The following is a 23,229-nucleotide window of genomic DNA, read 5'->3' on the forward strand; positions in this document are numbered from 1 at the left end:
ACTTATTTAAATTCTAATCAGGCAAAAATATGCGTAACTCTTGTGTTTTTGTACTTGTTGAGGACAATCTCATTTGATGCTCCATCAGTAGTCTGCTCATCGCTATCAGCTCCAACATTTTCAGGAAACTTATCAAAGTGACTGTTCAGGAAGTGAATCTTAACGCTCATGTTACATCCAAATGTTATGGAAAGCCAACAGCATCCTTTGAACCAGAAGTTCACAGTTTTCTGCTTTTTTATTGCCAAGAAAGTTCTTTGTAACTGCCACAAAGGACTGCCATGCTGCTTTCTCCTCCTTATTCATCTTCCTGGAAAATTCTTCGTCACATATGAGGGTTCGAATTTGAGGTCCATTGAATACACCTGCTTTTATCTTCTCAAAAGACAAGTCAGGAAAAGCAGAAAGAATATGTTGAAAGCATTCACTTTCTCTATTCAAAGCCTGAACAAACTGCTTCATGAAGCCAAGTTTGATGTGAAGTGGGGAAAAAATGATCCTGTCTCGATTAACTGCAGGTTCATTCACAATATTTTGCATCCCTACTTCTAGAGCTTCATGTTTCGGCCGCTCCTTCTGTGTCCAGTGTTTCTCCCGAGCTCGGCTGTCCCACAAACACAGAAAGCAAGGAACTTCATGAAACCTCTCTGTTGTCCTAGCAGGAAATTTACCATTTTAAGATCCACACAAATGATCCAGTTATGATCCTCATACTTCAGAAAGTTGAGGACAGTTTTTATGTCATTATAATCTTCTCGCAGATGAGTTAAATAACCAATTGGAACTGCTGCATAAACATTACCGTTGCACATTTCAGACTTCGTTTAGAGCTGTCAAGAAATAGCCGCCATTCTGTTGGACTATAAGTGGTAACACCTAGCTGGCTGAGAATACTACTGGTATCATGGCAGTAAACAAAGTGTTTGTCTTCGGAAAAAAGTCCACAAAAATTTGTTCACACTTCCTGAAATGGGATACTTTAGCTGACCGGTGAAGTACATTCTTTTCTTGAAGCCTGGAGGCTAATAATTCAGCTGCTTTCTTTGATAGGCCCAAATCTCTTACTAAGTCATTCAATTCGGGTTGGCTAAACTGCTGAGGGGTTAATGACTGCTTGGCATCAGAAGAAGACCCTTCAGATTCTACAACCATTTCCTCATGCATCTTATCAAAATACACTTGCTCATCATGTTCACTTTCTTCGTCCTTAGAAGAAATAAAACCATTGAAAACTGGAACCAGGAGTGTCTCAGAGTGTGGGATAAGTCGTATTGCTGAAGAAATATTAGGATATGCGATCATATGCCGTTTTTTCTTGCTGATACCCTACCCTTTGTATGGATCAGACAGAAATAACAATCACTGCTGTAGTCCTTAGGTTCACGCCAAACCATGGGCACGTCAAACCATGGGAATACCAAAAGGCATTCCTTTGCGTTTTCCTTTTGTCCAGTCACGGAGCATTTCTTCACAATTATGACACAAAATATGAGGAGTCCAATTCTTGTCTTGATCGCCAAGGGGAACTTGAAAATAGGTAATATATGCAAGTGTCACAAATGATGTAATATTGTGACATTGAAGTATGTAATAGCCACATATATAACAATGTGTCAGGACTATTCTTACATTTACGCCTACTCAGAGAAGCTATGATTCAATCTTAAAACAAAATAAGAGGATGTTTTTATCAGATAATAATATTTTTCATTTAAAAACAACTATAATTATGTAAAAGTGATGTTTGTAAAACATTAATTGCCTTGTGGTTATGTTCAATCCAAGAGTCGTTGCCCTTTAACTCCAATTTAAAAACCAATGCATGCCATTAAGTGTAACAAAAAGAAATTAAAATTGCATAAAAACTAGAGCATTCACCAAAAAAACTATTTCAGATTTGGAATCAGCGATGCAGAAATATATAGAAACAGTTCTAAAGCCTCATGCAACAGAAAATGAAAAAATAAAATTTGTTCCCCAGTGTTATATAACACAAAGAATGAATCCTAATTAAACCAGAACTGTAGTTAATAATAATGCATCAATATTGGTTCATCAATTTTAACAAATGTCCCATTTAATGCAAATAGTAAAAACTGGTTAGTTAATAGTGTTCGATACCACACAAAGGCATCTGATAGCAGTGTCCCCATTCAGGTAACTCAAAAATACAAATTAAGTAAACATAAAAATTATACATGAGTTAGTTTAATTACTTGGCAAACTATGCAAAATAAAGGTTTGGTTTTTTTAGAGTCTAAGTTTGATAACTCCAAGAGTTATCAAATCCTAACCACACTGAATTAGTAAGATCGGCTACAACCTTAAAGAGAAGATGGAACATTTTTTTTTATTTTTTTATTTTTTTTCATTTTTCTGAAGCTGGAAACGGAGAGACAGTCAGATAGACTCCCGCATGCGCCCGACCGGGATCCACCCGGCACGCCCACCAGGGGCGACGCTCTGCCCACCAGGGGGCGATGCTCTGCCCATCCTGGGCGTCGCCATGTTGCGACCAGAGCCACTCTAGCGCCTGGGGCAGAGGCCACAGAGCCATCCCCAGCGCCCAGGCCATCTTTGCTCCAATGGAGCCTTGGCTGCGGGAGGGGACGAGAGAGACAGAGAGGAAAGCGCGGCGGAGGGGTGGAGAAGCAAATGGGCGCTTCTCCTGTGTGCCCTGGCCGGGAATCGAACCCGGGTCCTCCGCATGCTAGGCCGACGCTCTACCGCTGAGCCAACCGGCCAGGGCGGAACATATGTTTGTTAATTGAATTTATTGGGGTGACACTGGTTAACATAATTATACAAATTTCAGGTGCCCAATTCTATCACACATCTAGATGGACATATTTAAATACACTGTACTGTGTTTCAAACTGTCCATGTTCCAAAATATTGACAGTAACAAAGTATTATATGGCTAAGATAATAATGATACTCTACAGTGAACATCAACAGTCTTACAGTGCCGTATTTCTCAAATGAACTCTTGCAAATTTATTAAAGCATCCTATATACTCTGTACATTTTTCTACACAAAAAGCACTGAAATTGGGGCAAAGGAATTGTTCTGTATCTTGACTATATGGATATATACAAATCTGCATTTGTAAACACAGAATTTTATGAGATAAAGAGTACATTTTACTCCAGGTAAATTACATCAAAATTACAATTTTAAACTGTAAACTAACAGTGAATAGGAAGGAGGAAAAGGAAAGTGAACAGTAAAATACAAAGAAGAAGAGAAGTTGGGATTCAATATTGTTCATTTAAGAGTTAACTTTTTTCAAGATAGATGGTTTCTACATATCGTTGTTTAACTCTTTCAAATGCCATTACTATATGAATTTCAGTGGTAAAGATAATATATGGAAAAAGGATCAGAAAAAGAACATAAGATATAATCTCTTATTTACATATTTTTATTTATACAAATAAACACATATAAGTAAAACCTCACAAATACAAACATGCATATATTATGTCAGTATATGCATAATTTTCAATGTCAGTAAACACTGGCTAGGGAAGCAGAGAGGCTTTCTCTGTTCACTTTGTACTTCTTGATGCTGTTACCTTTTCAAACCATGTACATGTATTTTTTAAATTTCAACAGGGTTAATGAGCAATGGAAATATATTCATGATATGAAAAGCAGTAAAAAATTTGACTTCATTTTCAGAAAAATATTTAATAAAAGTATTGAAAATGGGAAGATCGTTATTAATTCATTTAGCAATTACTGAAATCTTTTTGTGTACCAGGTACTACTGTGCTGGGTACAGAAGATACCAAGTACACCAGTGCCCTCTGGCAGAGAACATAATAGGTAACTACCAGAGAAGGGCAGCAGACTATATTAAGTAATTAAACAAAGAACCATTTAACTACTGTGGTACTATATGGTAAGCTGTTAGTAAATATAGTCACTACAAATTCCTCTCACCTCTGAATGCTCATTCCACTCCCTCCCATCAAAAGTAAAGCCTATCCTTCTCCCTCCCCTTAGACCAGGGGTCTCAAACTCGCGGCCGTGCGGCCCGCCCACCAATTTTGTGCGGCCCGCAGACTAATCAAACTTCGTGGATTAATCTGCGGGCCGCACAAAATTGGTGGGCGGGCCGCGAGTTTGAGACCCCTGCCTTAGACCAAGCTTTGCAACTTGCTTTGATAAGTAGAATGTGGCATAGGTGATACTGTACCAGTTTCAAGCCTAGATATAAAGAGGCCTGGAAGTTTCTACTTTTGCTTTCTTGCTACTATGAACTGCTGTGTACTTCATGATAGTTCAAGGCTATCCTGCTTATAAGGGTCACCACATAGACCCTTAAAGATAAGAGACAAAAGATGAAGATAGCATCAAGATGAGAACTCAGGTGCCTCTGTAGACAACCAACATCACAGCCCCAGACAGGAAGTGAGGGCATCTAGGAGCCTTCAGCCTAAGTAAACCTGACTCAACTGGCAAATGAAACAGAGACGAGTTGTAGCCCCTCATCCTTGACCAAATTTCTAACCCACAAAATCACAAACAAATAAGCACTTTGAGGTGATCTGACATGCTGTAACAGATGACTGAGCCAAAAAATGGTACTTGGAAAGGGTACTATTGTAACAGAAACCTAAAACACGCAATACTGGCTTTCAACTCATAAAAGCAGGCAGTAGTTGATCGGGCAACAAGGAAACTGGAAACTGGAAGAGCAGTAAGGATGACTATAGGAGGCTTGAATAAGGGTGACCCGTATTATATGCTGGCAGAACAATCAGCATACTTGTCACATGAAGTAACCTGAAAGATTAAAAATATAACTAGTGAACCTGCAGATCTAGCTAAGAAGATTTCCAGGCAAAATATTCAGAGTATCAAAGGCTTCTTTACGCCACGTATGAGAAAAAAGGTATAAGAAGAAAAGCATGGCCTGACCTGTGGTGGCGCAGTGGATAAAGCGTCGACCTGGAAATGCTGAGGTCGCCGGTTCGAAACCCTGGGCTTGCCTGGTCAAGGCACATATGGGAGTTGATGCTTCCAGCTCCTCCCCCCTCTCTCTCTCCTCTCTCTCTCTCTCTCTCTCTCCCTCTCTCTCTCCTCTCTAAAAATGAATAAATAAAATTAAAAAAAAAAAAAAAAAAGAAAAGCATGAACCACAGAGTTACAAGCAGAATTTTTTTTTAATACAACTGATCCTTTGAACAACATGGGTTTTAACTACACAGGTCTACATATATGTGAATTTTTTCAATAAATACATACAGTACTATAAATGTATTTTCCATATGATTTCCTTAATAACACTTTATTTTCTATTTTATTGTAAGAATATAGTATATAATATATATAACATATAAAATATGTGTTAATTACTAAATTACTAAAATTCTGCAGCACACCAAAATACACCATATTTTTTGCTGATCTGACCAAAAAATAGGTATAATTTTGATTCATTCACGTGGGATGGCTATTGTGTCGGCTGTTTTGATTTTTTTATTTGACAATGTAAGGGAAAAGAGGTCTGTGCCTCTAAGTAGTCAGGGGCTGCATGTTTTAAAAGGTCATATAGTACACCAGCCTGCCGCAACACACCAGTTGAAAATCACTGGTCTAATAGAATGCACTTGTAATCTGATATACAAAGAACCCACAAAGTGTTTAATGGCGTCCTATTCGTTTGGGGGGACACTTTCAAATGAAACAGGCCTAAAGAGGCCTTTAGGCTGTTAAAACTGTCACATACACAAAGCAGACTGAAATTGCTACTCAGGTGCAAACAAGGCCCATTTTAGGGAGAGGAACCAAGAGCCCAAAGGACTCAGCCACAAGTCAAGAGAAATAATGAATTGTAAAGCCACTACCAGAGACAAAACTAAGTCAGAATAAAGGACATTCTCTGTTCCCTGGTTAGATTTCAGAATTGCTTTAAACCAAAGGCTGCTACATGCTTCCCATTCTCTTTCACTCTCTAACAGGAGTATCAACTGGGGTTAACTGTCCCTATCTCAAAATTATATTGAGTGTCTGAGGGAAAGGAATGTAACTTTTTTTAGTTAACAGGTATCTAAATAAAGAGAAGCTATACCCAAGGAGCCTCATCCACATCCCAATCTAATGTAGAACATAAGATAATGGACTTTGAATCTGAGATCATTACTGAATGCTATTTCTGGGCAACATAGGAATGTGTACTGCATGTTGGAGAGATATGAATTGTCCACCAGAGGAAGAACTATGAAAGTCCATCTGCAAAGACGGCTGCCAACAGTTCCTCCTATTCATTTACACACATGCTACTCTTTCTCCTTCACTATAATCTTGGCTGACAGTGAATTCTGCTTTGAAAAACAAAATGCAATGAAAACGATGCTATGTAGTTTCAGCCTAGGCCTTAATAGGCCAAGAAACATTGATTTTGTTCTCTTGCTACCCTGAATCACCATGTAAGGAAATCTAGGCTAGCCTTCTAGTGAGAGACCAAGAGTGAAAGACCTGTTTAACGGACAAAAAGGCCACCTAAAGAACAAATGAAGTGTCTTTAAAGCCAGCGTTAGATCTTGAATTTTTCTAGCCTGTTCAGAGCCACCTCAGTCAACATCTTGTAGCAAGGTGTTCCCTGACCCAAAAATTGTGAGCAATAAAATTGTTGTGATTTTAAGCCTCTAAATTTTGGAGCAATTTGTTTCTCACTTAATGAGTGTGGCAAAGGCTACAAAGGAAAACTACTGGGTACTTTCTAAGTCAGTATTAGGGATTCTAATGTAATCTGTGATATAGGGAAGATTTTCTTAACAACTGATATGCTTAATAGTAGTTATTTAACACTATTTAATAGAGGGGAAACTATGAACAGGAATTTTATTTGTTTTAAATTTCTATTTTTAAAAAATTTTCCACAATGCATGTTTTACTTTTGAAATAACAAAAATGCTATTTTGTTAAAACTTCTTTAAGGATATTGCTGGCAGTTTACTGTTTCTATTGTTTTGAAATCTACTAAGTCTAAAATATTTATTTTCTAATGACAAAACATCTCAGCAAATAACGAAAGTTTCCTATTATCCTACATAGCTAAAGAACGGAAGGTTTCAATTGCACTAACGCTCCAAGAAATAAACATCACATATTGCTTTAACAATTTCTGAAGAATTAGAATGCATTAACATATAATTAACCTAAAATTATACTGCTTATAATTTAGTATCACACTGGTTTTTAGAAACTTCTGCAGATTTATGCAGTTCCTCATAAGTATCATTGTAAACAGATATCAATAATGTAAGAATGAAAGAATAATACTTTAACAGAATTAGTAGTGGAAACAATCCCAAAATTCTGCAATAAAGAACTAAAACCAAAAAGACAAAATTACACAGAAGTAATGGAGATACATACATGTTGGGTTAAAAAGAAATCAACCACAAAAGCACAAGAGGATAAAATAACCCAGCATAACAATATGAAAAAGCCTTGGGTTTGCGCTGACCACCATACATTCGCCACAACAGCACAAAAATGTTAATGTAATCTCAAATTTCATTAATGCAATTAACTTAACAAATATTTACTGAGAACCTAAAATGCACCATGTCTTTACTGACAGAATACAGTGATGAGAACTAGAGAAGGAATAATGTCATCATATTTAAAACTAGTCAAACTATATATGGAATATTAAGTCATAATGGAAATGGTTGAAAAAATGAAAGAAATCTGACCTTCAAAAGGAAGACATTCTACTTTTAAAACTGACCTAAAAGAAAGCTTTTAAAACAATTCTTTCATTGTACCAAAATAAATTAATGACTGCTAGGTGACTGGCATTGTGCTAGGCACTGAGGTATAAGCGGAGAACAAAATAGATATTGTCCCTGTCCTCACTCTACTTAGTACTACTGAGTCTGCTGAGTGCCCTATCACTGGAAGACCTTTAGCAGATATCAAATACTAATCTATCAATCATATTATAAAAACAATTCATGTACTTTATGTAAGGTTGAAATAAATAACCTCTGATGCTGTTCCCAAATCTAATATTTTATATTACTTACTATGGCACTATACCAGATAAGAGTATAATTGTTATTTTAAGATAAACAAATGTCTAATGAGTAAAGTAACAGGCAAACCAACAAATACACACACATATATACAAACACACACACAGGGTTTTTTAATATTTCCTCCTATTAAAACAACCAGCTCAATTCATATGTTCAGCCTTCATAGGCAAACTATTCAAAACCAACTTCAATCCACATTAAGAAAATCCAACCTCAATTTTTTATTTCATTTCAAATAATTTTCCAGAACTGTGAGAGAATAAATTTGTATTGTTTTAAGTCAAAGAAAAAATTTTTAAATCTCCTTACCCTAATGATTATCTTACCCTAGTTAAAATAATTCCAAAGAAATTATTATCTATGATTTCTCTGGGATTTCTTATATTAATCAATATACCTTTCCATGGCTTTAGCTGTATAAGGCAAATGCATTTCAATACTGTGTTCATCTTCATCTGTCTGCAGAGACATGCGTTCAAACATTCCTGTCTTCCATAGTTCTCCGTAAACTAAAGAGATTTCAAAATATAGTAAAACAAATATATTAATGTATATCCTTATCCTGTGATACTCCATCCAGTAACACAAAACTACATGCTTTGGCAAGAGACAGAAGCACCACATAATATTATCCTTCATTTTCTTTTCCTCTGTTTTTATTTAAAAAAAAAGAAAAAAATAGCTTTTTACATACCAGACAGAACAATAATACATGTAATAACTTACTAAGCATTTTTATGTTACATAGTTACATAAGTAATCATTTAAGCTTTTCATCAGTTCCTTTTATTATATCAAAAATCACCTTCAGGTCTAAGCCTTTCCTTAACTTGAATCTGCCATGCTAACAAGAACATAGTTGATTAGAACTCCTACTGAAATATGGAAAAATCTACTTGCTCATGAAGTTAATAATACAGTTTTTGAGTTTTGCTTTGCTTTTTAATAAAATAAATAGGATTATTATTTCATACCTCAGGTTCTGGCCATAGTAAGAACAGAAAATTCCCTCTAAGAATACTGTTTCCTCAAAATTAAAAATAAAGCTTACAGGCTAGATTGGAACATAAATTCACCATAATATTAAAATGAGCTAGTAATTCAGACCTTTCTGATGAATTACATTTAAAATTGAATATTGTACAGAAAGAAAATCATGGAATTTAATATGTATAAAAATTATTATATATGAGTATTTTTATGTTATAAAACTGAACCAATATTTTTATAACTACATCAAGTTAATGGGTTTGCCAATATCAAAGAAAGAATTACAAATGGTACTCTGACTATTTTCTACAAAAATATACCTTATTAAAAATCTTCCATTCCTTCTCTGGCAGGCTATCCAATACCAAAACTGTCTGACTGTCACAACAAAGTTTTAAAAATTAAGTATGTCCTCTAAAACTAGCTCAGGGAGTAAGGCTAGTAAAAATACAACTTCATTAATAAGATAAATTCTAACAAATGGCTAATACTCCATAATACTTAAAACCCCAAATTATAGAAATTTAGGCCTAAAAAAATAAGAAAAAAGTAGGTGATCATTTCCTTTGTAAATGATTTTTTTTACTGTACAGAAGTAAATTTTGTAAAATTTCTTGGAACAATAGGCAGTCAACATACTTAAAATATAATTTGATGAACTGAAAGGACACACATCAAGTCCATAGATAAAGGTGGTTACTGGTGGAATGTAAACTGATTTGGATGAGTTCAGATGAGGAGGAAATTCTGAGTCAACTGTGGATGATGAACACATGAATATTTGGAACACTATTTTCTATACTGTTTTGTATTTTTTAATTATTCTCCCCAATCCTCCAAAAATACTGTGTAAAGTAAAACATTAATAACACATTTTTTTACTTTACACATTCAATATATAAAATGATTACCCAACTAAATAAAAACTGGGATTTCTATGGGAAAAAAATGAAATCAAAATAGATGATTTAAAAAATAAAATAGACAAGATTTATGTAGCACTTTTCCTTCAGAGTTTCACAACTACAGTCTCATTTTTACCATAAAAATCATTCAAGAAGAAATAACGGCATTATCACCATTATTTATATACACAGAGGCAGACTAGCATGCCCAAATCTTTAATCCAGTTGTGATGGCTTCTAATTTCTTGTCTCACAGTACAATGAGTGCATGGTACTTTCCTGAATATAAATGCAACCGCTAGTTTGGAGACTAGTGGATCTGACAGATTTTTGTGGTTGGCAGAAAAACTGTGATTGTCTTTTAAGCATATAAAAAAAATTTTCTTTGTTTTCATTTTTTGTAAATGAGTTACAACAAATTTTATTTTTTAATTGAGGTATTATTTTAAAATTCAGATTTATACTTTAATTAACTTATAATTCCTATTTTTAAAAATACCTTTAGCTGTTTAAAAGCTGGGTGATTTCTATATACTTACTCTTTTGGTCAATACGAAGGTCATATAGAGGTGTCCTATATATATCCACACTGGAAAGTGCACATCGAGAGAGGGGCACATGATGAGAGGGCCCAAGGATGAAAATTCTCCGGCTAGGAGATACACAACAAAAAACACAGAACAATTGCACTTCTCACAAACCTTATTAAATAAAAGAAAAAAGAAAGTAAATCTTTAAAATTACATATAGTACTATTTTTCTTGATTGATTTCACTGCCTACTATTACGTGCTAAATTGTGTTGCCCTAAAATTCCCACATTGAAGTCTCACCCCAGTACATCAGAATATAACCATATTTAAAGACAAGGTCTTTAAAGAGGTTAAGTTAAAAGGAAGCCATGATGGTAAGGCCTGAATCCAACGATGTCCTTGTAAGAAGAGGAAGAGACACCAGGGTTGCACAAGCACAGAGAGATGACCATGTAAAGAAGCATCAAGAGGCCTGACCTGTGGTGGCACAGTGGATAAAGCGTCAACCTGGAATGCTGAGGTTGCCAGTTCAAAACCCTGGGCTTGCCAGGTCAAGGCACATGTGGGAGTTGAGGCTTCCTGCTCCTCCCCCCTTCTCCCTCTCTCTCCTCTAAAGTGAATAAATAATTAAAAATAAAAATAAAAATAAAGAAGCATCAAGAGGATACACATCTGCAAGCCACCGAGAGAGGCTTCAAGAGAAACCAACCCTGCCAGGACCTTGAACTCGAACTTATCAACTCCAGAACTGTGAGAAAATCAACTCCTGTAGTTTCAGCTGCCCAGTTTGTGGTACTTTGTTATTGCAGCCCTGGCAAACAAATGATTTGTTCCTCAGTTAATTAAGTTCATTTCTTTATCTCTGTATTTTTGTTGGAAGGCCTTTAAAAAAAACGTGTGCAACACACAGAAATACCAGTTACTAATTACCTACAGTAAACCAACTGGCTATGCTTAAACTCATCTCTGTATTCACAATAGCTAGAAAGTTTTCAGTAACTACAGTAACTGAATTTTAAACATTTCAGCTATTAAGTAAAATTTCAAAATTCTAACACATTCTAAACTCGCCTTCTAAGGGCTACTACATTTTCAATAAAAATGCATAATAGTATAGGTTCTACAAATCCAAGCAAAGTATTATGACAAAGAAGCATTCTGATAAAGCTATTTTCATATTTCTTCCCTGGCAGAGAAAAAAAGGTATCTTGTGGAGAAGAATTCTGTGTAATAAACTTTCTCTGTTCCCATTTAACTAGAAGTCCTTCTCAAAAACAAAGAAACTTGATTATGTATTACTTGCACTGTAGGCTAAAGAAAATAATTAGGCTACACTGTAGCCTGAATCATTACAATCCTTTTATCCTGACATCAAGAATAAAATTAACTTCCTTTCATTTTATCTCAAGCATCCCTACAATCTAAATTCCCAAACTATCCATTTTCTCTGTTCTCCCAGATTCACATGAACGAAACTTACACACACCACACTCACACACAAACTTACTAACCCAAAAGATCAAAATACAGAGAAAGAAGGAAATATATGATTAGCTATGTACCTAGAAAATTAAGGGCTACTCATTGCTCAATTAATGGATTAAGACTAACCCATGAGTTAGTTCTTTCATATCAAAACTTGCAGGCCAAGAATGTGTGTGTTAGCAATATATTTATTTTGATAAAATTCTATTACATCTAAGACAATTAACCTATTGTCTGCTGTATGTTATTTGCTTTTTGGAGAGGGTGGGAGATAAGAAAGAGATGAACAAGAAAAAAATCAATTCTCAATTTAGATCCCAGAACCTCCTCACTAAACCACACACAGCAAACATCGAAGACTGCATCCCTAGGCTATTTATAGTGAGAAACATAATCTCTTTTCCTGTTCCTCCCACCACCGATAATACTCACTTTTTGTCATCACCATTATGATCAACTTAATAACCATTTCAGAAAAAAATAAAATCTATAGATTGCCCCCCAAAATTGATTAGATTCCCAAATGAACATGAAACACCACTATGTTCTCCTATCTTAACAGCACATCAATATCCCCATGATGTTTGAATTAACATCTAATGTGAGGCATAGATAATAGTGACTCTGAGTATTTAAGTTGCCTAAGGACAAATATTTATATGAACAAGAGAATCAAGTACAGAAAAAAGCATTGTTATGTTTGAGGAATACATTTCTAGGAAAAGATAGGGGAATGGGATGAATATTTAAAATCAGAGTACTCGTGGGAATCCAGGATAATTAAAGTATGAAAAGACTTTTAGAATATCAATCTAAACTCAAGGTTAGATACATTTCATAAATAAGTGTAGCAAGGTCTTACAGTGGCCAAAAGATGAGCAGAGCACTACTCCAGAAATAAAGATCACAAGTTCAGTTTGAGAGGTCTAACTGCCTCCTCGAATACTGACTATTCATTCACCTTGCTCGTCATTTTGTCAGACCCAAGCTAACTGAAAAGATGCAGAGTGCTGGGGAAAAGACCTCCCTCCAATCTGAATTATCCAACTGTGTATCCAGCAGATACTTCCCAATTAGGTAGAAACTCACCGAAGACAACATGGTGAAGTTCCACATTTAGTTAAGAGAGATATTAGGAAAAAAGAAGCTTAGGTCCCATCAACATAAAAACCTTAAAAGTGATATACCCAAAAACAAACCAAAAAAGTCCAGGTATCATTAAAGTTTCAAGAAAAAGAATATATTAAACCAGAAGTAATCACAAATGGGTCTCTGTTAGCTGGGTGCTAACAAAAGGAGTACTAATAGTGAAAATTAAAAACACAATTTCTTTTATTTGTGCAAGATTGCTAGATCCACAAACAGCAAGGCCATCGAAATATTTTGTAGAGAAATGAGGAATAAACACATTAAAAGCAATGCTACTTCCTCTCTATTTCCTAAATTCCAAGGTGCTTTGTCTTTAAAGAAGTAAATATTAGCATGTCATCACTGATGTCACACATGTAAAAGAAACCTTTACTATGAAAGAATGGGAGAAAAGTAGTAGGCATTCTCTTAGAAATAAATGTAGTTCACATATAATACCTCCAGAAAATTCACATTTGTGGAGTTATTTACTATGAGTGTCATCTGTGAACCCAATACATAAGTTACCTGAGTGCCCTCATAAATATTCAACCACTTATCCTAAATAATGTAACACAAGTAATTTTTAAAAGGTTTTTCATGGCAAGTGCAGATATTTTAATTAAAGAATACAATGTCATGTGGCCCCAAATAAGATTCCTTTTTGATCTCTTTTCTGACATGCAAAACTTTCTGAAAGATATGAATCAAGTTACTATCTAAGGAACTCAATTGAGTTTATCTTTATTTTATTAAAGTTTTAGTAATGGAAAAAGACTTTGTAACTATACATACAGAAAAGAACTTAACTAAATGTATCCTTTAAAAAAATTTTAAAGGCCCTGGCTGATGGCTCAGTGAACAGAGCATTGGCCTGGCATGCGGACATCCCAGGTTTGATCCCTGGTCCGGGCACACATCTACATCTCTTTCCCTTCCTCTCCCCCTTCTCTCTCTCTTCCCCTCTCACAGCCAGTGGCTAGACTGGTTCAAGTGTGGGCCCCAGACACCTAGGCCAAGCACTGGCCTCAGGTACTGAAGATAGCTTGGGTGATTCAAACATGGGCCCTATATGGAGTTGCTAGGTGGATCCCAGTCAGGGGATAAGCGGGAGTCCATCTCTCTATCTCCCCTCCTTTCACTTAAAAAAGAAAAAGAAAAAATTTTAAATAGCTAGACAGGTTGCTAATTTTGAAACATAAGTTGGACACTATCACTCTCCTACTTAAGAAGTCTTTCAAAGGCTTTTCATGATCAGAGGATAAAATCCAAAATCCTTAAAATGGGTTCTAATATCTCAAATAAAACAGCCCCTTTTTGTATTACTCTTCCCCTTGATCACAATACTTTTGTGTACACTGGTCTTCTTGCACTTCCTTGATGACACAAACAACTTTGCCTACTTCAAAGGCTCCACATGTTCCTTTTGCTTGGCTTAAAAATCATCTCTCCTAAGATGCCTTTCTCAAGGACGTATCCAGACCTTAACTACAATCTAAATCCAATCACCCTGTATCACAGCAGTTCTCAAAGTGTGAACTGTGAATTCCTCAAGAGTCTTTCAAGAAGTCCACAAAATCAAAACTATTTTCATAATAATACAAAGAAGTTACGTGCCCTCTCCATTGTGATGGTACCTGCACTTCCAATACAAAAGTGAGGCTGGGTAAACCGCTGGCACATCAGAACTACTGTCAGGGTAATGGAATCAAGATGTACTAACAGTCATGTATTCTTCACCTTCACCTACACTAAGTCTTTCTTTAAGAAAACAGTTTCACTTAATTTCATTAAATCTTAAAATTTGAGTACAATTTTATAAAAATATTCTGTGACAAAATTTGTAGTAATAAAAGCATGAAGTACTCTGCATATAGAAGGATGTCTCAGAGGAAAGAATGTGTGACTGTGAGTTGTGAGCTAAACAACTTTTTTTATATAACACAATTTTTACATTAAAATATGGCTGTAGACAAATTATGGTTATTCTAATTTAGGTAGCTGGTAGAAATTTTCTAAGATGAACAAAATGAGCCTGCCACCTCAAAGAAAACATTTGACATATTTGTTGCCAATCACAAAATTGAAGCTTTCAAGTGAAAATTAGACTTTTGCAAAACTTCTATCCCTGTGAGATTGACAGCTTCTCAATAATTAAAGATTTTTCTGATGAAATTGGTGGTTATCTTACAAATGATTTTTTTGACACTGTATGATAAAATTCCACATTTGAAAAATCTACATAACACAATAAATAAATACTTTCCAAATGTTCCATGCAAGATGCTACAAAAATCATGTGAAGGTAAAAGATCCCTTTAGAGGGCAAGACAGTACGAAAGATGATCCTGGTTGACAGGTAGAAAATGGATTCGTGTGAAAGCTCAGAATGGAAGCTAATGGTATAGAATTCAACCTTCTCTCTCAGAGAAAGTTAAATTTATTATTTCTGTATGCTCCTCATAGTTTCTAAAAGTTTCCCACATTTTCTCAAAGGACTCTGAAGACACTTCAAATCTAAGAGAGGGGCACTTCCAAGAGAATATGACTGTCTATTATTTTTAACACTCGGACCTTCATATTTATCTATTCAGAATTCAATTATTATATATTAATTATAAAAAATAGGCTGATTATGTCATCATCTATCATTTGTCTCTCTTTTTACTAACCTCCTTCATCATTTTCTTAGTCCTTGGTTCTCTTTCCTTTTTATTCCTTTTATCTTCCATTTTCATTTTTCCATCTACTTATTTAGCACGAGCTTTCCACTTCTACCAATATTGGCTCTACATCTCTCTATGTATTATTCTAAGGTCAAATTTAATTTCCAATACATCATCATCAATAAAAATTCTGCCAAATAGAAAAAGATTTGTAAAAAGCTGTTACACAAACTAACCTTAACAACAGCTGGTTTACAGGTCCAGGGTCAAATAAAGAAAACTTCTGAAAATCTTTCCAATCTAATTTCTATTTGTTTGCATTCATGAAATAATTTAGCTAAAATTATATATTAAACATGTATCAAGAAATATTTGTTAATGATGTCCCTCAAATCATCAAATATAAGGCAGGGCTAACCAAAACCTCATCAATCTGGCACATTATCATTTTACTTATTATTTAAAAGTTACTAAAAACAATTTTCAACAAAAGTGTCACAAAATGTGCAGAACAACTACATAAAACCAAAAAAGAGCAGTTTTATTGTTTTTAAAAAATTGAACAAATTGCTCAAAGGAGAAAGAATAGGCTGCGGGTGAGATTATTTTTTAAACTCAACGCTGCTCTGAGTTACTTTTCAATGATGATGCTTCATCTCTACTAGTACAAATGTACTACTATTACAAGTACAACCACTAACAATCAACGTTAAACAGAAGGGATAACTGATTTTTATCTATTCACATAGTGTGTATGCAACTAGCAATACAGACTGGACCCTGATACTGATTCACATGTAGTAAATTAACTACTGTATTTAAATAAAATGCTGGTCAGAAAATTAAGTAATTTGGGTGGCTATTTCCAGCAGAAATTTTTAGAAGTTGTCATCTCTGTTATTTTAGAAATTAGCTTTTTAAAGTTCACAAGTTTCTCATTTTAGAAAGTAGTATACTACTCAGTCTCAATTTGCCAGAAAGATGTTTATAAAGCTAATTTCAGAGATGACATTAAATTATTAAATGCTTATATGCTTCAAACACCATATCAAATACAGTCAAATTCTAAAATAATTCAGGTACCTTATTCTGTCAATGAAAATGTATTCTTTCATTAACCACAACTTAATAAGTACTATAAAGAATTTTAACTTACAAAGTGATTAAAACAGAATAAAGGGTTCTGCATTTTTCTTAAAAATGCTCACCACCAGGTTTCCAAAGAAAAAATTTAAAACCAAAATATTTAACCATTAGTGTTCTTGGACCCAATTCCAACGTATGTGTGTTGGGTGGGGGTGTTCTCCATACCTCCAAAAAGCAATTCTTGGGACACTCTCTGCCTGGAGATAATATCAGATTCCATAAGTTATGGGTTTTGTCCTGCAAGACTGTCCCCAAACCCCGGATTCAGATGCAGTCAGAAGCCCAGGTTGTAACCTATCCTTCTGACCAGATGGCTATATGAATCAGGTTCCCATGACCCCCACTCCTTGGGTTCAATTAATTTGCAGAGCGGCTCAGAGAACTCAGAGAAACATTTCACTTACAAAACCACTGATTTATTATGAAAGCATATAACACAGGACAACCAGTCAGAAGAGATGCCTACGACAGGCCTGGGGAAAGGGAGTGGAACTTCCATGCCCTCTTCAGGGTGCCACACTCCCTTAGATCTTACCAACCTGGAAGCTCTCTGAACCCTGTCCTTTTGGGCTTTTATGGACGCTTCATTACATAGTAATGACTTATTAAGTCATTGGGCACTGGAAGTTGATTCAACCTCCAGGTTTCTCCCCACTCCCCAGAGGTCAGGAGCAGGACAGAAAATGTCCAGCCCCCTCATCATATCATTGGTTCTCCTGGCAACCAGCCCCTATCCTTAGGTGAGATCCAAAAGTCACTTCACTAAAACTCTCTATAACAAGAGCCATCTTTATCATACTCAACACTTAGAGAATTTCAAGGGTTTTGGGGACCTGTGAGTCAGGAACTGTGGACTAAAACCAAATATATATGAGAATACATTTTGGTCATCTGCATGACCCAATATATATTTCTTATAAATCACAATATCACATTAACCTTCTAATATTTCCAGAACTAAACATTTTACCAACCAAAGGAAAGGTTAAAAACTAAATGTTCAGACAACAAAAAATAGAATTAAAGCTTTCTATAACCTATAAAAGATATAATCAAATTTATAAAAAGTAAAATTCCTATTGAAATAGAGAATAAGTATGCAAAACAAATTACTTCTACAATGACAAAGCAATTATGATATCATTCCCAGCATCATTCTAACGCTATTACTTACGTAACAGCTGGATCCACTTGTTTGTAAGCATGAGCAGCACAAGACCCGCAGTACGTGTATCCTGCATGGCTACAAAACAAAATATTTTTAAAACTTAATCAACAGATTAAAAAACCAAGATATTCTGAAAAACTTTTGAAAGAAATATAACTATGGCAAACATAACAATTGAATGTATATATTAAAAAGCGATGTGACTAATAATGAGACTTCTAAATGATAATTAAAAAGATAATTGTTCTGTATTCTGATTTTAAATTTTAAAAAGGATTCTGTAATTTTTTTGGTTGGAAGAAAAGATAAATTTGGAGATATTCAAGGCTTACACAAAGTTATTAATGTAACACTGATGATAATGAGTTTTTTTCATTCCTTTTCAATATCATTAGCAGACTATAACATAACAATGGTAAGACCAAGAACAAGTCAAATCAGACCAAAACAAATACCTTTCAACAACTCATTTCCCTCTGTGTCTTTAGTGCTATGACAATTGACTTGGCCTTCTGTGTATTATGCCTTTCATTTCTTCCCTCCACTACACATGCCTTTTATCCTCTGCTTTCAGCATTAGTCTGGGTCTCTTAACACCAGGGAATGACTGAATCTGGAGCTCATTTTTCTTTCTTGACTCATTCAAGTTATGGGAGTCTACAAAACATTTGCCTTACTGCTTTCTTATTAGTGGCTGGTTAGTGGTTTACTGGTAAATGTTTAACAACTGGTTCTACAGAAAAAAAAAGTGTGTGTATAAAAATATATATCTAAACATATGTATAAATATGTGTAGATATCACATCTATACATATGTAAATAAGCTTAATATAAATTCTACTTAAACGATATGTACCACACAATTTATAAATAATAAAAAAAATGTAATACTCTTTATTGCAAATTCCACATAGTCAATTAACTGTCACAGAATGTTTTCACTGATTTTAGCTTAGCTCTTTTATTCATAGCCAAGGAATGGCTGCCACTGACAGGAGTGAAACAATGAAGACCATCACTCATTCAACTATGACTTGAATGACTTCTTTACTGATTAGATAAGTTTTCAAATACTAGGAAACTATTTCCTTCCTCACTTTTTTGTGCTATTCATAATGTAAAGGCTACAGACACAACATAATTTTATGTTTAATTTGTATTATTAACCTTTCCCCATTACTTTCTTACTTTTGTATCTTACAATACAAAAATCAACAAAAAGAAAAATGCTCTGATTTGTAGTATTAATTTGTCAGTTAATGTGGAGTACATTGTTCCCCACCAGGGCCAATTTTAAGATGCCCAGTAACAAAAAGACAAAACAGTTTTGGAGAAAACATTTATAAAGCATGTGTCTGACAAAGGACTTATATCTGAATACTTTTAAAATGTAAAAACAAACAATCCAATACTTAAAAAAAAATAGTGCCCCTAGTCGGCTAGCACAGTGGTAGAGCACTGGCCCAGCGTGTGGAAGTCCCTAGTTCCATTCCCAGTCAGGGCACACAGAAGGAGCATCCATCTCCTTCTCCACCCCTCCCCCTCTCACTTCTCTCTATCTCTCTCTTCTCCTCCCCTCCTGCAGCCATGGCTCAGTTAGAGCGAGTTGGCCCTGGTGCTGAGGATGGCTCCGTGGCCTCGGCCTCAGGCGCTAGAATGGCTCCAGTTGCAACGCCCCAGATGGGTAGAGCATTGCCCCCTGGTGGGCATGCCCTATGGATCCCGGTCAGGTACATGCGGGAGACTGTATCTCTGCTTCTCACTTCAGAAAAATACAATAATAATAATAATAAATAAATAAATAAATGTATCATTAAGTATACCACCCCTCTTAACCTCCATCATGAGGAACTAATTCATGAAAGGACCAAGATCATAGTCAAAGCAGAGAATTTCTAATACATACTTTCCTTTATTCTGGCACCCAGATATATGGTATCGAAGAAAGCCACAGTAATTACTACCAAATCTCACCACTGAACCTTCCTGTTCCTGCCCCCTTCTCTTGCTAATAGAATTTATGATTCTATATTTATGTGGAAACAAGGTTTCATTAACCCTTTGAGTAGCACGAACATTCATGTACGTCCTCGTGCCTCCTGATCATCCAGAGTACTATCGTACAAAAATTTTTATTTTAAAAATGTGTAAGACAACATTAGAAAAAGGCAAATGTATTCTCCTTGTTTCCATAAATTGGTTGTCAAACAAACATGATTTTAAGTTAATAAAACTGGAACTGGAACTAATTTCATTTTTTGTAGAAAGAAACTCACTCCTGGGGGTCAGCAAGCATGAAAAAAACTCACTACTCAAAGAGAGTCAGGGACCAATCCTAATAAAAGAGGCTTCACCAGGCAGCATCTAGGCTTTTTTCTTTTGTGCCTAACAGCCAGAAGACCAATAAAATCTTGAGCTCTATAGATACTTGAGTATGTATCAGAAAATTGTGTCCCACTCAGACTTTTCTTTTTATTTTAGAGACAGAGAGAGAGTCAGAGATAGGGATAGACAGGGACAGACAGACAGGAATGGAGAGATGAGAAGCAATCAATCATAAGTTTCTCACTGCGCATTGCGACACCTTAGTTGTTCATTGATTGCTTTCTCATATGTGCCTTGACCGCGGGCCTTCAGCAGACTGAGTAACCCCTTGCTGGAGCCAGCGACCTTGGGTCCAAGCTGGTGAGCTTTTTGCTCAAGCCAGATGAGCCTGCGCTCAAGCTGGCGCCCTCGGGGGTCTCGAACCTGGGTCCTCTGCATCCCAGTCCGACGCTCTACCCACTGCGCCACTGCCTGGTCAGGCACCCACTCAGACTTTTAAATCTATAAAATCCTTACTACAAAATCATCCCTGCTAGCTTTTACTGGTCACCCTGACTCCCAGTGTAACTTTTCACGAAGGCAGATACAAAATTATATTTTAATATTTACAATTAGTCATTAGGCTAAACCATGCCTCTAAAAACTGATCCTTTATTTTAACAAGGAGTACTTTAGTTTCTCCCTTTACTCCTACACAGCAGACTTTTCTACAAAAAGTCCAGCTCCTAACTGTCCAGAATGTCTGTGCCCCCACAGAGCTGCAATCAAATGAGGATACAAGGCCATTGTCCATGATCATTCACTGGGTAAGTGAGAGTTTCTCACAAAGCAACCCTGCAGTATGGTACAATTTAAATTCCCATGTCAGGAAAATTACCAATTCCTACATGACATGGACTTTCACTTGTTCAGTCTCAGACTGCCAAGATATAGGTGAACAGTGTAAACTGTGAATGCCAAGAGTTTACCACATGTTCCATCAGAGGCTTTTGATCAAAGAGGGAATAATAAAAGAGTGCTTACTTGGATTCAACAGAGTCAGGTTCTCATACTCCTAGTGCTACTTTAATGGCAGAAAAATTGCAAAATAAAAAGATTGGACTGGATGAAATGAGAAGATTGGACCAAATGAAATAAGCAGACCTCTAGTAATAAGAAAAGTCTGTAAGATCTACTTAAGCTAAAGTATGACTCAGCAAGCTAGAAACCTAATTTTAAAGCACCTGTGAACATACAGGATCAGCCTGAATGACAACTGGCACTGAACTATCTGCAGAAGCAGCAGCCTCCACATGGCCTCTCTCCATTTTATTTTGCTGCACCGAGCATTTTATTATTTTCTTTCAGAGGCACTATTCAATGGCCCTCAAGATTCCTGGTTTAATAAAAAATACTAGTTGATGAATATATTCCACCCAAAATTCCAGGTTAGACAATTATTCAGAATACTTTATTTTTACAAAATGGAATCTCACAAACATTAAGTAAACAATAATATGAGCTAAAGAGAGTTATTAAAATTACTCAAATCAAACAAGAATAAACTAACCACAATGTTGCATATCTAGATATTTTACGCTAAAATATACAGGATTTCAGATGTTGCCACGAATAGCCTACTGCTTAATATAAACAAAGATGAGAAAGAAACAATTGCACACCTCTAGTAACTTCAATTTAATACATAATGTATGAAAATTCATTGTCTCACAATATACAATGGTAGAGCTCTACAGGTAAGCTTAACTATACACAAACCAGTCTTCTATAGAAATATTTCTTACCCTTCTATTTTTAACTAGTTGGGGTTTTTTTTGGATTTTTTTTTTTTTTTTTTCCTGAAGTGAGAAGCAAGGAGGCAGAGAGACAGACTCCCACATATGCCCGACTGGGATCCACCCGGCATGCCCAATAGGAGACGTTGCTCTGCCCATCTGGGTCATTGCTCTGTTGCAACTGGAGCCATTCTAGTGCCTGAGCAAAGGCCATGGGGCCATCCTCAGTGCCTGGGCCAACTTTGCTCCAGTGGAGCCTTGGCTGCAGGAGGGGAAGAGAGAGAGAAAGAGAGAGAAAGGAGAGAGAGAAGGGTGGAGAGGTAGATGGGCACCTCTCCCGTGTTCTCTAGCCTGGAATCGAACCCAGGACTTCCACACACTGGGCCGATGCTCTACCACTGAGCCAACCGGCCAGGGACTAAACTAGTTTTTATATTAAAAGTAATACATGGCCTGACCAGGTGGTGGCACAGTGGATAGAGCATCGGACTGGGATGTGGAAGACCCAGGTTCGAGACCCCAAGGTCGCCAGCTTGAGCGTGGGCTCATCTGGTTTGAGCAAAAATTCACCAGCTTGGACCCAAGGTCACTGGCTCAAGCAAGGGGCTGCTCGGTCTGCTGAAGGCCCGCAGTCAAGGCACATATGAGAAAGCAATCAATGAAACAACTAAGGTGTCGCAATGCGCAACGAAAAACTAATGATTGGTGCTTCTCATCTCTCCGTTCCTGTCTGTCTGTCCCTCTCTATCCCTCACTCTGACTCTCTCTCTGTCTCTGTAAAAAAAAAAAAAAAAAAAAAAAAAAAGGTAATACATGTACACAATAAAAAAGTCAAATAAAGAACGGTAAACAGTGGAAAGTGAAAGCATCCTTTATTCCATACTATTCCTAGTAATTAACTACTAACAAGTTAAAATTTATTTTAAATGTATTAAGGGGGCTTCATAGTCACAGTACTTGCTATATAGTAAAAAATAAATAAGCCCCTTCCCCAATTATCTGATTATATTTTCATATTCAGTAAGAGGTTTCTTAAATGATGCATGCC

The 23,229-nt window shown here is 35.9% G+C and overlaps 1 protein-coding gene across 3 annotated transcripts in view; it reads right to left on the reverse strand.

The window, feature by feature from the left end:
* Positions 1-23,229, reverse strand: part of MEMO1 (mediator of cell motility 1) — a 139,319-nt gene that overhangs the window by 49,061 nt on the left and 67,029 nt on the right. For 2 of the 3 annotated variants that reach the window (XM_066266849.1, XM_066266847.1), the window contains exons 3-5: positions 18,088-18,156; positions 10,496-10,608; positions 8,459-8,570 (exon numbers count right to left, since the gene is read on the reverse strand). In XM_066266849.1, coding sequence (XP_066122946.1) covers positions 8,459-8,570; positions 10,496-10,608; positions 18,088-18,156 — 294 coding nt within the window. The remainder of the gene's footprint in view (positions 1-8,458; positions 8,571-10,495; positions 10,609-18,087; positions 18,157-23,229) is intronic. The other variant, XM_066266848.1, reaches the window with a different exon arrangement.

Source organism: Saccopteryx bilineata, chromosome 3 (assembly GCF_036850765.1).
Source record: "Saccopteryx bilineata isolate mSacBil1 chromosome 3, mSacBil1_pri_phased_curated, whole genome shotgun sequence".
Classification (NCBI taxonomy): domain Eukaryota; kingdom Metazoa; phylum Chordata; class Mammalia; order Chiroptera; family Emballonuridae; genus Saccopteryx; species Saccopteryx bilineata.